The 17,900-nt window shown below is 32.3% G+C and overlaps 2 protein-coding genes across 2 annotated transcripts; one reads left to right on the top strand and one right to left on the bottom strand.

Annotated features, from left to right (window-relative positions):
* Nucleotides 1-2,195: 2,195 nt before the first annotated feature.
* Nucleotides 2,196-6,069, top strand: LOC140047411 (transmembrane emp24 domain-containing protein eca-like). The gene is made up of 4 exons (XM_072092430.1): nt 2,196-2,370; nt 3,289-3,515; nt 4,001-4,147; nt 4,462-6,069. The coding sequence occupies exons 1-4, from the start codon at nt 2,238-2,240 to the stop codon at nt 4,609-4,611; spliced, it is 657 nt and encodes a 218-aa protein (XP_071948531.1). The 5' UTR covers nt 2,196-2,237; the 3' UTR covers nt 4,612-6,069.
* Nucleotides 6,070-9,057: 2,988 nt separating this feature from the next.
* LOC140047412 (ras-related protein Rab-28-like) lies at nt 9,058-17,847 on the bottom strand. The gene is made up of 7 exons (XM_072092431.1): nt 17,591-17,847; nt 16,899-16,995; nt 16,457-16,545; nt 15,832-15,961; nt 15,184-15,287; nt 12,375-12,452; nt 9,058-11,904 (listed from the first exon to the last, which is right to left on the bottom strand). Exons 1-7 carry the CDS (start codon nt 17,669-17,671, stop codon nt 11,806-11,808), a joined length of 678 nt encoding a protein of 225 aa, XP_071948532.1. The 5' UTR covers nt 17,672-17,847; the 3' UTR covers nt 9,058-11,805.
* Nucleotides 17,848-17,900: the final 53 nt, after the last annotated feature.

Below are 17,900 nucleotides of genomic sequence, written 5' to 3' on the forward strand. Positions count from 1 at the left end.
TCGTAAAAGGCCATTGCATACTTACCGAAAATCCACCTAAAAAGCGTGTTTCTTTGTGAAAATACACATTTTAAAAAATGGAAACGCTTGTGTAACGTGTGCAAAATAGTCTCAAATCAGTCGTTAAGTGTTAAACCACTTATTTTATTTTAAAAAACCAAAAAGGATTTCTGAAAAAAAACGACTGGTAACAAGTCTAATGCCAATCTACACGTTGGTGGCAGCATATTCAGTAATTGGCGGTGCCGCGCGTATGGGACCAAAGGGGAAGTTAGTTTATTCATAAAACAATAGAGAACAATAGCGATTTAATTGCATTAACACGCCTCAACGGCTCGTGAGTTTTCCATGTAATTTAACTCTTCCCTGCTTTTAAGGTTACATACATTACAGAAAATAATCAATTTAGTTTTTGTAATTTGATGTTTGAATAATAGAAACAAAATCCGATTAAGAACGTTAAGTCAGTCTCATTATTATTCTTTCGTTAACGTGCCAAGAGACTCATACTAGTATCGATCGATGATCATGGGAGCCTCATTGTATGACCTTTGGAATTTTCCTAAAGGAACCATCTTTGTAATATCTACTTGTAGAAGAATACTATGTATTAAATTCATTTTATTTGTATTTGATGTATAGCCATGTTAACCTTAAACGCGCAAAAGTTTCACAACATGACAATACTGTAGGCCACTGTATACATTTTAAGAATTATGAGGCTACTCGATCGATTCGTCAGTCTGATCCGATTATATATTTCACACAACATAATGCGATCAATGTAACTGTAAAAACAAAATATACTAGGCTCATTTCACCCAGGGCATTAAGAGGCGGGTCCCGATATAAAAAGAAGGCGTTGCTTGTCTACATGCAAAACACGGATGCGGCTCCTGCTGTGACTGCTAATTCCTGTGGTCTACCATGGAAAAAACTATGTTTAGGTAGCGCCTCGCACTTTTGTCAAAAAGTGTGATGTGCCCAAATATTGTAGATATGCCCGGAATGCCCAGATATGTGATTATTTGTTGTGAAATAAAGTTTGATAGAACTTCCACTGGAATATAGTAGGTTTTGTTTTGTTTGATGACTTACAAGAAATGGAATTGATGAATTGATTGAATAAAACCATCTCACAGGGCAAGAGGTCTGTTAATTGTTGAAATTTCAATTAAACCATCTGTTCAGGTTAATTTTATACCTCTATGATCTGGTTATCCACCTTCGGTCTACTTGGTGGCCCCTGATCAGAAAATTACTCGTATGATAATAAATGTAAATCATCGCTAATAATAATGCAATTAAGTTTAAGTCGATCCGAGTTGTATTTAAATTAATTAGTAGGCCTAAATTGAGTTAATAACTTCATAACAATTTATTTCAGGCCGCGATAATAAACATATTTTGATTTTAATTCAACCGTCTTAACTGAACTTATTTATTATATCTCTTTTATATGAGAGGCACGTCTCAATGAGAGATGTGCAAAGCCTAGATATAAGGTAGTAAATACAATTAAACAGAAAAACAAATTTAAAAATATTTAAAAAGTATGTTGTCATGACAATTAACTTATATAGTAAACAAAAACATAAAATAAACTGAGAAACATTAAGAACTAAGAAATGTAGGCTACAAAAGTTTGAGAAGGAGTTGTAGATTTTCGTGTGTTTCAATGCCATCGTGGGGTAAGAAAATATTTTTAATGATTTTTGTCGAAAGTTTTACTTGCCAATTCGATACTTATCATAAGTTAATTAAATTGATGTAATTTATTTCTTCTTATCCTATATTGCTAAATACAGGATAATCATCTATTTTATTTATTATTTGTGATGCGATCTCATGATTCGAAAATCGATTGGATCAGAGATCAGTGACGTGGCAAAACATATACATGGCCACGTATAAAGTTGAGTGGTCTTAACACATTGGATTTTATTTTTACACAAAAACGGTGTTTTGTTATAGTTTTCATATTGAACTTAATATTAATGCTATTTATTTATTTTGTTTGATTTAATAAACTTTATTAGAAATTTCAGGATCAATAAACAGGTTCATTCTGATTTTATAAGCAATATTTTGCATCGCAAAATTGGGCTGTAAATTTTACAACACGGTTTTTTAATAGTTACAGATAGGTGGCGGTGTTCCGATTTTCTGGGTACCATTTTTATTCCAATGTGCGAGAAATAGGAAGCATATTGGTTGTGAAAATCAACGTTTTAATCATGAAAGGAGTTATAGAATGCATATTAGTTACCGTTTTGGTAATTTCACCTATATCTGGTTTATATTTTCATATAAGCGAAACAGAAAAGAAATGTTTTATTGAAGAAATTCCAGATGAAACTATGGTAATCGGTACGTATGTTGGCTAAGCCTGTACGATATGCCCACGTATAACGGGGTGAGTGTTGTTAAACCAGGCAGAAGGAGCTACAGGAAGCTGCATAACAAGTGCTACGTCATCAACCTAGGCCTAGCTTCTCAATTGAACAACAAGTTGATGCATTTTTGTTTATAAATCTCACAACTATCTAGGCCCTAGGCCTATGCCGGCCTTCAGATTGATGATTAATTTAATCTTTAAACTAGTTTCTGATTACGGGCAGTCCAGTATGATATGATGATGTTGATGATGATATTTGTTTGATACATACATAAATACAGTATGATTTTTTTTACTTGATTTTACTTGATGTTGAGACTTATAAAGCCGAAGCTTGTGTGTCCCTCGACGTGTTTCTATATATTATCTTGTCTACTATAGGGGCAAACTTGCAGAAAGAAGTATGATGTATGAATATGATTCTGATTGATAAGTGAATGAGATGGTTTCTATTGTAGGAGGGGTTATACTTATTTATGTGAAAATAAGTACACATGCTAACAGTATATTTAACTTCTTAGGCCTAGGCCTATATTCTAAAAAAAATGAATAATAAACCTAATAAAAGTCCTATCCAACCAAACTATGACCCTCTAAATGTTCTTTAACTCAAAAAGTAGTAGTACAGTAGTAAACGACATTGTATCATACAGTAAAGTATACTGTACCCACTACCACCTTGTTGTACTTCTGATCAGGACCTCTGTTCGTCTGTTTGTTGCACAAGATATGATGCTATCCCATTTCTAATCCTTTGTTCATGTCGACTGGAAATTGTGACCAAATATTTTGTTGTGGTTTAATTGTAATATCCCGGTTATTATAATTAGATAGGGGTTACTCAAGTTCATGCAAACAATTTAACAATTACTTCATTGTCTATATTACAGGAAATTACAAGACCCAATTATATGATAAGAATATCAATGACTTCCTACCATCAAGTCCTGGTATTGGCATGCATGTAGAGGTCAAAGATCCTGACGACAAGGTCTTATTATCTAAGGTGTATAGCGACAAAGGACGTTTTACTTTTACATCTCACACACCAGGAGAGCACTTAATATGTTTATACTCTAATTCTACCAAATGGGGTATGTTCAACAGTGGAAAAATGGTAAGATCTCAATCCTAACAAATGGTACAAATCCTTAAAAAATATCATTGAATCTATTGCTAATTACATGCCAATAAAAATTAAATGTATCAATTATGTACAAGTACAAGCAAAGGTATACATTAACAAAATAATAATATTAACATTATAACACATTTGAAAACTTTAAATGTTTTAAAACATTTTGAAGAATTAGACTTTCCATTTAAAAATATATTGTCCCAATCAAAAATTCACCTAAAAAAATGTTATATAAACATTACTTTCAAGTACCCAGTGTTTTCTAGAGTTAATAGGGTGGATGCAAGGCCTTTTATAAGTTTTAGACTGGGCTCAAGGCTCTTAAGGTTGGTGTCTCTGACCAGGCCAATTACATCCATGCTCTACAACTACAATAATAAAAAAACAAACATTGAAACACCGATTGAAAGAGCACAAGTTGTTTTGTATACTTACAATGCTATTTGTTTGATTGTTATTTGCAGAGGATACACCTTGAAATTGAGGTAGGAGAACATGCTAACGATTACAATCAAATTCAAGAAAAAGATAAGATGACAGAGTTACAACTAAGAATACGCCAGCTTTTAGATCAGGTTGAACAAGTTCAGAAAGAACAGAATTATCAGAGAGTAAGTCTAATGTTGTATTTAGTTTATGTAAGAAAAGTGCTTGAAAGCCTGTTTGAAAAACCAAAGGAGGGCTACCATCATTTTCTGATAACTGTAAGTTTGTTCCAATGAGCTTTAATTAGAGGGCTGAATGTTATAGCAGTTCTAAAAGTTATTCATGGAGAGGAAACAATAAGATGGTGGCTGCAATCGACCATTTGATACGTCCATACGAAGTCACTCACTAAATTACTGCGCCTGTTGAGTGTAAAACGTCAGAAGTATTCTTTACTTGAGAAAAATTAATTTTAAAAATTGCTCGTTTTTTATTTTAGTATCGTGAAGAGAGATTCCGACAAACCAGTGAAAGCACCAACCAACGTGTACTATGGTGGTCCCTTGGACAGACGGGTATTTTGCTCATTACCGGCTTCTGGCAAATGAGACATCTCAAGAGCTTCTTTGAAGCCAAGAAACTTGTGTAGTTCTTTTTTATCTTGGGCATTGTATTCTTTTTTTTAATATAATTTTAAGTGCAAATTGTGTTTATTTTTTTCTCTTTTCTGTCTCTTTATAGCCTTGACATTTTCAAATTTTCAATTAAATAAAGTATATCAAATGTTGCACCCTTGATATACCATACTCTCCCATGTAAGCACTTCACCCTAAAGGGCCCATTTACACAGACGAGCAGTAACGGTAAGCGGAAAACTGCGTAGCTGTCCTACAGAGAATCTGTATCTTTTAACGCTCTTCCGCTCCGTGTTTTGTGTAAATGGTCATAAGAAATTACATAGATTCTACATTTTGTTTTCCATTTATCGCTTACAATTACCGCTTGTCTGTGTATGTAAATTGGCCTTAACGGAATATTTTGGACTGATGTTAGGAAACCTTGCAACTATTCATAAAAATAGCATTTTGTTACTGTATTATGTTATAAATCTATTATTTACAAATCTTTATTATCTGCGTGTTGCATAATAGAATAGATTCTCACAGCATGTTTTACTATATACACTAATTAAAGTTGATCATTATATTTATTATTTCACTGTACCATACTGTGCTCTCATGTTTCATGTTAATGGCCTTTATTTTTTTGGTTCGTTTGCACGCCAACTTGTTTGAACTGCAGCACATCTAAAGGCCTTCCTACTCAGACAACGTCGACAAGGCTTGTCGGGAGGAAATTAAACATATTCAAAGTTCTCCCGACGACCTAAAAACTAAGCCTGACGCTATTTCAAGACATCTCGCCTTGTCAGGATTTGCCTCTGACACCGATGAGTCGAGCTGTCTGAGTTGGCCTTAAGAATACATGGGGAATTCCCTAATTTGATGAGTAAAGACACAAGCACCACAGACAATGTGTCAAGAATCACAAAACATTGTTGCTGTGTTAACAATTGGCTAAACATTAAAGTAAGAGTACATACCGCATATATTTTATATTATTTAATTGTAGTTATCATTTTTGAGGAAATAATTCAATCTTGTTTCAGTGTATAATAAAGGACAGTACATTGTTCTTGAAATAATACAGTTTTCAATCTATTCAAATATGTAATCACAATTTAATTAAAAGAACGTATAATTTGTATTAAATTTAACCAAAATATATTAAAAAAGAATGTAAATATGTGATTCATGTATGACTTTTCAAAGTTATACACTTTTCCTTAGGCATTTCAAACCACTATGCTCTTTAAGTTGATATATTTTTCGATGTTGGTAAAATAATCTCCTTAATAAATGTTATCTAATTTGTATATTTATGTTACAAGAAATCAGATTAACATAGAATTACCAACTGTTGTCCATTTTCATTAGTTTTCATTTTAAATTCTGTGAGTATAGATAATAGTTGTATTGTCATTTGTAAGCTTCTCAATGTGACTTTTCTATCTCGTTGATTAACACAAAATCTAGTCTTTAAATAAGATTGAAACTTGTTTTATTTTCGGTTGTTTGTCAATTTGTGTTGTGGATTGAAAAATACATCATCATTATCTGTAGTACATCATCATCTGTCAAGGCCAACTCATATTGCATTGTTTGACGAGGCCCGACGAAGATTAAACATGTTTAATGTTCTCCCGACGACCTAAAAACTACGGCCAATGCCATCACAAGACGACTCATCTTATCTGGATTCAAATCGGACAGCACCCATGAGTCGACGGGCCTCATCATACGATTCTGTTATTGAATTTTATTGAATTATTTTCAACATTTTATCTCTGTAAACAATTAATTACAAACAAAATACATACATCCAGTCTGTGTACAGTAATATGTTCATGTTAAAATAAAAATCATTGCAAAAGACATTGGTTTCTTAGGCTCTCTGTCTACACTATCAAACTTTATGTGATGTACCCATATATGCACATAATGATGTCATATGACTACCATATTTGGGCATATCACCACCATATTTGGGCACATCACACTTTTTTTGTCAAATTAGTTTGATAGTGTAGACAGAGCTTTAGTAGCCCTTCATTTCGCCTAATAGTCCAATATTTCTTTACTCCATGATAATAGATTTTGATAAAACAGGCTTTCAAAAATGATATATTTACATGAATAATTTTTATGTGTAATCAAATCAGTTTTAAAGTTATTCTATCTCAAATTCTGTTAATGGTGACATGAAGGTTTGTGTGGTTAGTTTTGTCATGGAGGTAATTCTAATTGTATACCTCCGTAACGTGACGTGTGACGTTAATTTTTAGAATCAGAAAGTGAAACAGGAAATGAGGATTGACGGTGTAGATAGAGCACTGATTGTAAGTTAGTGCTGCCCTCATACCACAACTTATGTCTACACACTATAATATTAAATATGTATTTTCCCCAAAAACATGACAAATTAAGAACACTATCAGACTTTGAATGTACCATTTTGGCAGTTTTATTAAAGATATTCATTTCCGTAAAAAAATGAATAAAAATAATGATTTCATTTATAAAAAAGTAATATAAATTAACCAAAAACCCATGGTCTTTTGCCTTCATATGACATTTTCTTTTTGGTAATTCTTTTCTAATACAATTTTTTGGTCAAAATGAATTGTGACATTAAATGTCATATTAAGAAAAAAATTATTTTTCAGTGGAAAATAATTACATCTTTAAAGCTCTGTCTACACTATCAAATTTTATGTGAAAACAAATGTGATGTGCCCATATATGAACACAATGATGTCATATCACTACCATATTGTGAATATTACTATACAATTTCACTCTCCATGTATATTATGACATACCTGACCTGACATATGAATATATTTCATACATACTTCATAATGATGAATTGATACCTTTAATGTATACCTGATGACAGCAGAACGTGTGGTCAATATTACTAATACAGTATTCATTTTAAATCCGGGAAGAGTGAGAATCAGGAACAGGACAATTGACTTAAAACATCAGTTTTTATTACGGAAGTATATAAGTTTATAGCATAAAGACACGGTAATGATAACTTTATTTGTTTTTTCTATCGGTGGCAGACATCCTTAAGTTAATTATACAATATAATTAAAATTTTAAAAAGAATAAAAACATGAACTGGACACTATTTAGTTCATTCATTGAGAAAATATCTTTTGTACATCAAGGTAAAGATATAAAAAGTGGATTATCTTTCCTTAATCCAGGTTTATAAAGAATAAATTAATCCACCTTCAGTTAATACTACTAATCCTGATTTATTGCATTTCCTTGAAATAAACCTTTAAATCCTCAGTTTTACTATCATTTGTAGTTCAAGGTAATTTTCCATCCATCCTAAAAATGTTAGTATGTAGTAATTATTACAAACACCTGATTGTGCATGGTATATGTTGTGTGTACAGTGTATATGCAGTAATTTCCCAGTACAGTACTGTACCCAACAAGTTATTTCCCAGTACAGTACTGTACCCAACAAGTTATTTCCCAGTACAGTACTGTACCCAACAAGTTATTTCCCAGTACAGTACTGTACCCAACAAGTTATTTCCCAGTACAGTACTGTACCCAACAAGTTATTTCCCAGTACAGTACTGTACCCAACAAGTTATTTCCCAGTACAGTACTGTACCCAACAAGTTATTTCCCAGTACAGTACTGTACCCAACAAGTTATTTCCCAGTACAGTACTGTACCCAACAAGTTATTTCCCAGTACAGTACTGTACCCAACAAGTTATTTCCCAGTACAGTACTGTACCCAACAAGTTATTTCCCAGTACAGTACTGTACCCAACAAGTTATTTCCCAGTACAGTACTGTACCCAACAATTAATTTTTATTTTTATTATTACTGTAAATAATCATTGTATATATTTTATAATTTATATTTATATTGGTCTTGTTTTTTTTTTTTTTGTAAAAATCTACTGTAATATTATACCTTATTGTGGTTACCATTATAACAAATGTACGATTGATTGAATAAAGTTCACATATAGTCTGTATTTCCCAGTACAGTACTGTACCCAACAAGTTATTTCCCAGTACAGTACTGTACCCAACAATTAATTTTTATTTTTATTATTACTGTAAATAATCATTGTATATATTTTATAATTTATATTTATATTGGTCTTGTTTTGTTTTTTTTTGTAAAAATCTACTGTAATATTATACCTTATTGTGGTTACCATTATAACAAATGTACGATTGATTGAATAAAGTTCACATATAGTCTGTATTTCCCAGTACAGTACTGTACCCAACAAGTTATTTCCCAGTACAGTACTGTACCCAACAAGTTATTTGTCATTTGTCTGTACAGTATTCTGTGCAGCCATTAAAGAGTAAATAAAGTATGGGACTATCTTTTAGGTACTGCACAGTCTAGTCTCCCACAACCATAAATTTGAGTTCCTTTGAATATTTGATAAAACATTGAAAATAAATTGAAACACGACATTCATTTATATATATGTTTTTATTCACACATTTAAAATGTTACATACATTAAAATATTCATAAACAAATCCTTCATGCAAAAAAAATAATGGTTTGTCTTTTAGTTTTGCAGACATTACATCACAACTACATGTCTCCTTAAAACCTCTTTTAGCCCTGACGAACATACACATTTGATCATTAATTTATAAAAGAGAAATTTTGGTTTTAAAATTGCTTTTGATCAGTAAAAAGTATAATCATTGGTGATTATATTAATACTATTTTTTTACATAGTTTTATTCCACTTAATACATCTTACAAAAGTGGTATGTAAATAATTTATTTTTATAATTATTTGTGCCCCCTTTAAAAATAAAATCTGCATCTTCTTTAAATTCTGCTTAAAGACGAAAAAGCTAAAATAAAAGATGTTCTATTAGGCCTAATTGGTGTGATTGATCTCTTTTGTAAAACAATTGGCTCAATTTTCTGCCCATAAGTTGACAATTTTAGTCTTTAGCAAACAATTGCTATAGTTATAACAATTCTTTTTAATATACTTTTTGATGATTGCAAAGTGTAACAAATTGGGTCAGTATCAAAATCATTTTTTTAATATAGATTAAGACTACAGAGAATACTGTAATATTTTATTTCCGAGCATCAGGGTTAGAATCAAAACAATATCTAATACTTGTTTTTGCTGAAAATAAATAAATACTTAGTACAAAAGAAAAACATAACATAAATCTTGCAGAAATAAAAATTCCTTGTTAATCATTTAAGCCTTTTTTATATTACAAAATACAAATGTGCGGCATACTATATTGTTGTTTAATGTATGTTTAAAGGGTAGCTCCGTCTGGTTTAAATATAAGCATTAATTATAACCTCAGTTATTTGTTGACAGCGCTTTTTAAAAAAGAATTACGTTATAATACCCACATTTTACTGATTTTCAATGACTTACAATTTGTAAGCCATTTGTAATAAACATAGTATTTTTTTAAAAGTCAAAAATGCCTCCAATTTACATAAATAAGAGTCAATATTCAATGCATTTCCTATCTTACAGCATAAATTCTGTGGTACCACTTGATAAAAATGGAGGCTATTTCTAGACGCTCTCTGTTTCAGTTGTTAGAAAATAACTGGGATTATTAACAATTTGGTTGCAAAGGTTCATATTTTATAATAAACAATAACAACTTTAAACCTGGAGCTACCCTTTAAGATTACTAGGAAGTCTGATGGCTTTAATATGAGTAGTGGATTCAACCACCAGGTAAAACAGAAATTAAAAGTGATATGGGACTGTTTACTTGAACATGGAGCTACCCTTTAAGATTACAAGGAATTCTGATGGCTTTAATATGAGAAGTGGATTCAACCACCAGGTAAAACAGAAATTAAAAGTGATATGGGACTGTTGACTTTAAACCTGGAGCTACCCTTTAAGATTACTAGGAAGTCTGATGGCTTTAATATGAGTAGTGGATTCAACCACCAGGTAAAACAGAAATTAAAAGTGATATGGGACTGTTTACTTGAACCTGGAGCTACCCTTTAAGATTACAAGGAATTCTGATGGCTTTAATATGAGAAGTGGATTCAACCACCAGGTAAAACAGAAATTAAAAGTGATATGGGACTGTTGACTTTAAACCTGGAGCTACCCTTTAAGATTACTAGGAATTCTGATGGCTTTAATATGAGTAGTGGATTCAACCACCAGGTAAAACAGAAATTGAAAGTTATATGCTACTGTTGATTTTAAAGGCAAATAAATATTGTTTACTTTGCTAGTACCTGACTAACTTTCTATTTTTATTACTACTTTTATATTGATTTTGATGGCAAAATAAATAAACAAAAACTTACAAGAAAGAATAAATATACAGTACATAAAATGACTTCATTGTAAATATATATCAAGGTACGGTGCTTGGAAGTCTAAAATATTTATTATACATAACACTCTACAATATTAAATATAAATCAAGACAATAGCAAGGTATATGAAACAGAAACATGTAGAGGTCCACAACATATACAATGCTTTAACAACAAATATGTTTTTCCCATGGAAGTTGTCAGTATATTCTAAAGGGTTGGAGCATAGAGATATTATAGTTCACTATAATATCTCTATGGTTGGAGTAATAGTGTTTTATAAGAAGCGAGATTTTCCCCACCCCTTTCAAAATGTATTTGTAAAGCCTGACTTTATCATAATACATTTTATTACCAACTTTTTTCTGCATGACACTCATGTGTCCTTCCCATGGGAGTTGTCATAAGAACAAAAGCAGATTTTCGCCACCCCTTTCAACAATGTAATTGTAAAGCTCAGCTTTATCTTAATAATACACTTTGTATTACCATGGACCTAATTTATACTGTAGGTTCATGGTATTCAATTTCAATTTCTTTTTATTTCGGAAATATCATCCATATTAATAAACTTATTAACAGAAAAAGAAAAATCTTAAGTATAAAGAATGCTTCTCCATCTACAATACATTTTGGAGTTATTACCAAGCAAGTTGTCCACTTGCAGGACACTCATTCAAAGTTAGTTACGGTTGACTGGTGATTTCATGTCCAATCACAGATGAGTATCTAGCATGCTAGCATTTGATTGGCCAGAATTAATTTTCTTTTCAGACCTGAGGAGGACTATAATATTTGATCTGGATAGAAATGACTCGATAGAATACTTGTGAAATAATATGAGTATTTAAAACAAAATGTTGATAATAGGTGTCACATCACTGAACACATTGAGCTTCTTGGTTGCCTCGCTGGGTGTCGTGGTAACGATGCTGAGTTACTGTAATTCACTATCTCTGCCTTTACAACTTGCTGAATTTGATAGATAAGGAAGCAACATCTTTCATTATTACAAATTCAGTAATTATTCAGTCGGCATTGATTTATAAATGACATCGCTATTGAAATAAATTTTTCGTAGGGTTATCTTATATTTTCTATTTTTTTAAGAGTTTCAATTCACAAAGAGCCCACCCATTAACAGAATGGAATATTCACAAAGAGCCCACCCATTAACAGAATGGAATATTATAGCATTAAACAAAACCATTGTGGCTACAGTTTAAAAGCTAAGGGTAAGATTACCTCCAAACCTGGGTTCAAATCCAGTGCATGGATTTTGTTTATAGTAAACCATTCAGTAAATATTGATGTTATATTCAAACTCATTCTTCTGTACTACATCCTGAAAATAAAGTTTCTCAACATCATGACCATGAGTTAAACAAAAAACTAATAAAATTGAGTTAAAAAAACAAATACAAATTGCATAAAAAGGATACTGTAGTCTGTTCTAGATCAGATTTTGTAAGTTTCAAACCTAAAATATCGGCAGCTAACTTTTTAAAGCATAGATTTATCTGTAATACATAAAATAAAAGCAGTTAATTAATGTAGCTGTGACTTCAAAAGATAAAAAATATTCATGAGCTCGGCCAGTTAGACCTATTTACCACACTTTACACTACTGAACTCTGTCTTTGAAGGGAGTTCGTTTCCCTAACCCTCGAACCCCATGGCTTGCATAAACTGGATAGATTGAGAAAGTAGAGACTGAACTACATTTTAGAAACCTTATTAAAGGATATTATACATAATCTTATATATAGTGGTGAGATTAAATTAAACATAGTATTTTGTCATTCATGGAAAATAAGAACGAAACTGAAATAGTACAATACATAATACATTATGAAAGATGTGGAATTTATATAATAGGTCGTAAAATTGGTTTCATTCTTTAGGATTAAAGTATTTTATTACAACATTTGGAATAACTGAACAATATTATGCTAGGTAACAGCAGTTGTAAAAGTAACCAATGAACCATGACAGAGCTAACACCAGTCAATTGATAAAAACACTTTAACAATTGGGGAAATTACACGGCGTGACGTAAATGTGGATCATTTCTTTTTATCTATTAATACTTAAAAATTAGTGTTCAATTCAATTTTACTTAACAATAACAGTTAAATCTGTAAAAATGAAACTAAACCGACGTTCAGTAGACAAGCCGCTGAAAATACCTGTCGTAATCATACTTTGAAATACCTGTACACAATATCGGTATCCTAAGAAAACTTTGCTGCCATAGCGATATGTCAACAAACAGTAAAAAAATAGAATATATTTTCATTTCCTTATTGTAGATAATTTATTTAAGTTATTCAGTGTTTAAATATTATGGATATTTTCTGGCAAACTCATTTTTATAAAAAAACTATATACATTATTATGTATATAGTAATAGTATTTTGAACTGCTCAAAAAGTTGTAGCCACATTATTTGGTTGAGAGAGGAAAGTGAATGGTAGTTGTAGCCACATTATTTGGTTGAGAGAGGAAAGTGAATGGTAGTTGTAGCCACATTATTTGGTTGAGAGAGGAAAGTGAATGGTAGTTGTAGCCACATTATTTGGTTGAGAGAGGAAAGTGAATGGTAGTTGTAGCCACATTATTTGGTTGAGAGAGGAAAGTGAATGGTAGTTGTAGCCACATTATTTGGTTGAGAGAGGAAAGTGAATGGTAGTTGTAGCCACATTATTTGGTTGAGAGAGGAAAGTGAATGGTAGTTGTAGCCACATTATTTGGTTGAGAGAGGAAAGTGAATGGTAGTTGTAGCCACATTATTTGGTTGAGAGAGGAAAGTGAATGGTAGTTGTAGCCACATTATTTGGTTGAGAGAGGAAAGTGAATGGTAGTTGTAGCCACATTATTTGGTTGAGAGAGGAAAGTGAATGGTAGTTGTAGCCACATTATTTGGTTGAGAGAGGAAAGTGAATGGTAGTTGTAGCCACATTATTTGGTTGAGAGAGGAAAGTGAATGGTAGTTGTAGCCACATTATTTGGTTGAGAGAGGAAAGTGAATGGTAGTTGTAGCCACATTATTTGGTTGAGAGAGGAAAGTGAATGGTAGTTGTAGCCACATTATTTGGTTGAGAGAGGAAAGTGAATGGTAGTTGTAGCCACATTATTTGGTTGAGAGAGGAAAGTGAATGGTAGTTGTAGCCACATTATTTGGTTGAGAGAGGAAAGTGAATGGTAGTTGTAGCCACATTATTTGGTTGAGAGAGGAAAGTGAATGGTAGTTGTAGCCACATTATTTGGTTGAGAGAGGAAAGTGAATGGTAGTTGTAGCCACATTATTTGGTTGAGAGAGGAAAGTGAATGGAAGTTGTAGCCACATTATTTGGTTGAGAGAGGAAAGTGAATGGTAGTTGTAGCCACATTATTTGGTTGAGAGAGGAAAGTGAATGGTAGTTGTAGCCACATTATTTGGTTGAGAGAGGAAAGTGAATGGTAGTTGTAGCCACATTATTTGGTTGAGAGAGGAAAGTGAATGGTAGTTGTAGCCACATTATTTGGTTGAGAGAGGAAAGTGAATGGTAGTTGTAGCCACATTATTTGGTTGAGAGAGGAAAGTGAATGGTAGTTGTAGCCACATTATTTGGTTGAGAGAGGAAAGTGAATGGTAGTTGTAGCCACATTATTTGGTTGAGAGAGGAAAGTGAATGGTAGTTGTAGCCACATTATTTGGTTGAGAGAGGAAAGTGAATGGTAGTTGTAGCCACATTATTTGGTTGAGAGAGGAAAGTGAATGGTAGTTGTAGCCACATTATTTGGTTGAGAGAGGAAAGTGAATGGTAGTTGTAGCCACATTATTTGGTTGAGAGAGGAAAGTGAATGGTAGTTGTAGCCACATTATTTGGTTGAGAGAGGAAAGTGAATGGTAGTTGTAGCCACATTATTTGGTTGAGAGAGGAAAGTGAATGGTAGTTGTAGCCACATTATTTGGTTGAGAGAGGAAAGTGAATGGTAGTTGTAGCCACATTATTTGGTTGAGAGAGGAAAGTGAATGGTAGTTGGGCGTTAAGGACTCGCCGTTTCATTTAATTTATTTGGTCAGATAATTAGAAAGACATAACAAAAATAAAGAACATAAGAAAAGAGTTCAAGATCTAAATGAAGTGTTTACCAAAATTGAATAAGTCATTGTTCTTAACTAACGAAGGTTATGATAAAATGAAATGGATGACAACGAAAAGGAGGGGGGGGGGGGAGGATCGTAATATATATGATTATTCTTACTGAATCTCCAGTCTTTGCTGATACAAAATGACTTAGTAGATTGTGCTCGGAACAAAGCTTGTGGTGTCTGTCCTGCTTCACTGCCCTTATGTGTTCTAAATCCACTGATAAAAAACATTATATACATGGTACAATGTAAATAAAAACTGAGGATCTGGCCTTCTGGAGAGGACCCATGGCAGCCAGCAGTACCTTCCAAGTTGAATGGCAGGGGATGGTGGCAACTACACCGAGGCAACCCCTTACTCTTATAATATATGCACTGGGTTCTTTGAAGTGTACATAAGCTAGATGAGTATGTTCTTATCCAAGAAGACTTGTTATACCATAGTGGCCTTTGGAGGAATGTAGTTGACTTGGAAGATCATGATTAATATATCAGAAGACCCACTATTAAAAGGAAACCTTCGGGACCAAACTTACATGTTCAAGGTTCAATTAACCTTATTTAAGTTTTGCTGGGGATCCTTATGGAAGGTACGTATAAAAGCCAAAAAGTAAAATTCACATGATTTCCAGATTCAGAGTAGAAACCAAAGAGTTGAAGGATACACAGGAGGACAATAGAATGTTTGTAAATTGACAATTCAATTCAATTCAATTCAATTCATATTCACTTTTCAAAAAGTCATTAAGGCATAAACTTACTTTTATTGCCAACTAACATGATGCTTGGTAGACTCTCTGCTTCACTGAACACCTTTTTAACTTTCTGAAACCAATCCTCGACATTCTCAAAACTGTTGTAGTTTGTGATATCATATACTAAAAGAATACCCTATAAATAATATTAATACAATAATATTAATAAGGAATTAATAAGCCAATTTTTAAAGCTTTGTCTACACTATCAAACTTTATGTGACAAAAAAATGTGATGAAGTTTTAAAGTTTAGAAGTTTAGTCTAGACAAGGCTTTATACTGATAAAAAAATATATAAATTATACAGAATATGATAAAATTCAACTTCATACAACTTTAAATTTACAGGCATAGAAGAAATGTTAAACTGTCAAGTGATACACTGAAAATAAATTAAAGTAAAGGTATGTATTATCGTCCTCAAGCTTAACTGAAAACTGAGGACATTTGTATTAGGCCCTCTACAGACCTCAGAAAAGATGAGGAAATCTGTGAGAATTATATTTAAGGATGTATTATTGTTATTCTGTAAGAAAACGCAATTAAAAATTTAAAACTTCTTTTTCTAGTTACAGGGACACTCTCATTAATATTATTGATGATAAATATAACTGAATTATTGCTTCTTACATGAGCACCATATATATAATTTTCTAGCATCTTTCCGCCAAGTGTCTGTCCTCCTATGTCCCACACTTGTAACGTCACATGACTTTTACCTATATGTAGAACAAAAATTAAGACCTATGTTTCTTTTGATCTAATTTAAGTAAGATAAATTTTGTTTGTCTTTGTTTCTCTCTTTTTATCATATTTTACCATAAAATGTACATTAAGAACAAGGAATGACCTGGTTTTAATGTTATTATATATGCATTATTTGTACAAAACATCAACAATTGTAGGGATAGGCCTAGTGTCTTCCATAAAGACATACACAATTCAATATGTTTTAGTTATTTTCAACAAGTAGTACAATATACAAATCTGCAATGGAGAAAGTAAGACATATAAATTATTTTTAAAAAAGTACCAGTATAACAAAAAAATTGTATAATGTAAAAGATGTTACCTCCAATTACTATCCTCTGCAAGAAAAAATCTAGACCAACTGTTTGTTGATATTGCTTTCCAAATTGATTTTGAGAATAACGTGTTGCCAGTGATGTCTAAAAAATAATTGACTTCAGTTACTTTATTATATATTGCTATTAATATTACTAAACAAAAAAATAATAAATATTTCATTCATTTAAATTGTTTATTGGTTCTAAGCCTACTCTAGGTCTAGAGTAGTAGAGGTAGACCTTATTTAAAATATTATTAATACTAATACCGGTAGCCCAATTTTTCTTTTTGTATTATAATAACAACTTTTACATACATACGGTAAGCCAACACCTATGCCTAGTAGTAGGCCTGCAGGCTGCAGTAGTAGTAGTAGTACAGTACTACTACTGTACTAATACTACTACTAGTCTACTACTATAACTAGGGCATTCGATCCGATATATGTATGTTTTTATTGTCAAAATAAAATGATGGTAAAAATGGTAAACATATTCTCATTTTTAGGCCTAGGCCTACAACGGTAATCAGATCAGATATTAATAATAGGGCCTAGTATTAGCCATCTATTAAACAGTTGTATTTTGTACTTGTAGTAGGCATCAGCATCTGTATTAATAGTTCCCATAGGCTAGCTAAGCCTGGTAGTATAGGATTTTCTCGCAGGCGACAGGCAGCTTCCTCGGTCTCACTCACCTTTCCAGAGGCACCGTCTCCCAACAAAACGATTTTCAGTTGTTTTTCTCTGTCAGTTGATTCATCTTCTGAATCAGACATCTCAATAAAAATTGGTTTCAGAGCATATAAAAATGTCTAAAAGCTACAGAACAGGTTTTATTTTCAACCATGCACAAATTAAAAGCTTGTTAATATTAGTTGAATATAAGGTTAGCTAGGCCCTAGTTACTTTAATTATTTGACATCACACACACCGTGTACGTGCAATCAAAACATCACCATTGCAACGAAAACTGTTGTTGTTAGTCTTTGTAGTACAGCCGTCTTT

This window comes from Antedon mediterranea, chromosome 4, assembly GCF_964355755.1.
Source record: "Antedon mediterranea chromosome 4, ecAntMedi1.1, whole genome shotgun sequence".
NCBI classification, from domain to species: domain Eukaryota; kingdom Metazoa; phylum Echinodermata; class Crinoidea; order Comatulida; family Antedonidae; genus Antedon; species Antedon mediterranea.

What these genes read in the sequence shown, in the direction of transcription:
- LOC140047411 (XM_072092430.1), top strand. Translation starts at nt 2,238, where the DNA reads ATGAAAGGAGTTATAGAATGCATATTAGTTACCGTTTTGGTAATTTCA. An exon ending in AGATGAAACTATGGTAATCG is followed by an intron (nt 2,371 to 3,288) that starts GTACGTATGTTG and finishes TCTATATTACAG; the next exon opens with GAAATTACAAGACCCAATTA. An exon ending in TGTTCAACAGTGGAAAAATG is followed by an intron (nt 3,516 to 4,000) that starts GTAAGATCTCAA and finishes TGTTATTTGCAG; the next exon opens with AGGATACACCTTGAAATTGA.
- LOC140047412 (XM_072092431.1), bottom strand. Translation starts at nt 17,671, where the DNA reads ATGTCTGATTCAGAAGATGAATCAACTGACAGAGAAAAACAACTGAAA. An exon ending in ATTATATATATGGTGCTCAT is followed by an intron (nt 15,962 to 16,456) that starts GTAAGAAGCAAT and finishes TATTATTTATAG; the next exon opens with GGTATTCTTTTAGTATATGA. An exon ending in CAGCAAAGACTGGAGATTCA is followed by an intron (nt 12,453 to 15,183) that starts GTAAGAATAATC and finishes TATGTATTACAG; the next exon opens with ATAAATCTATGCTTTAAAAA.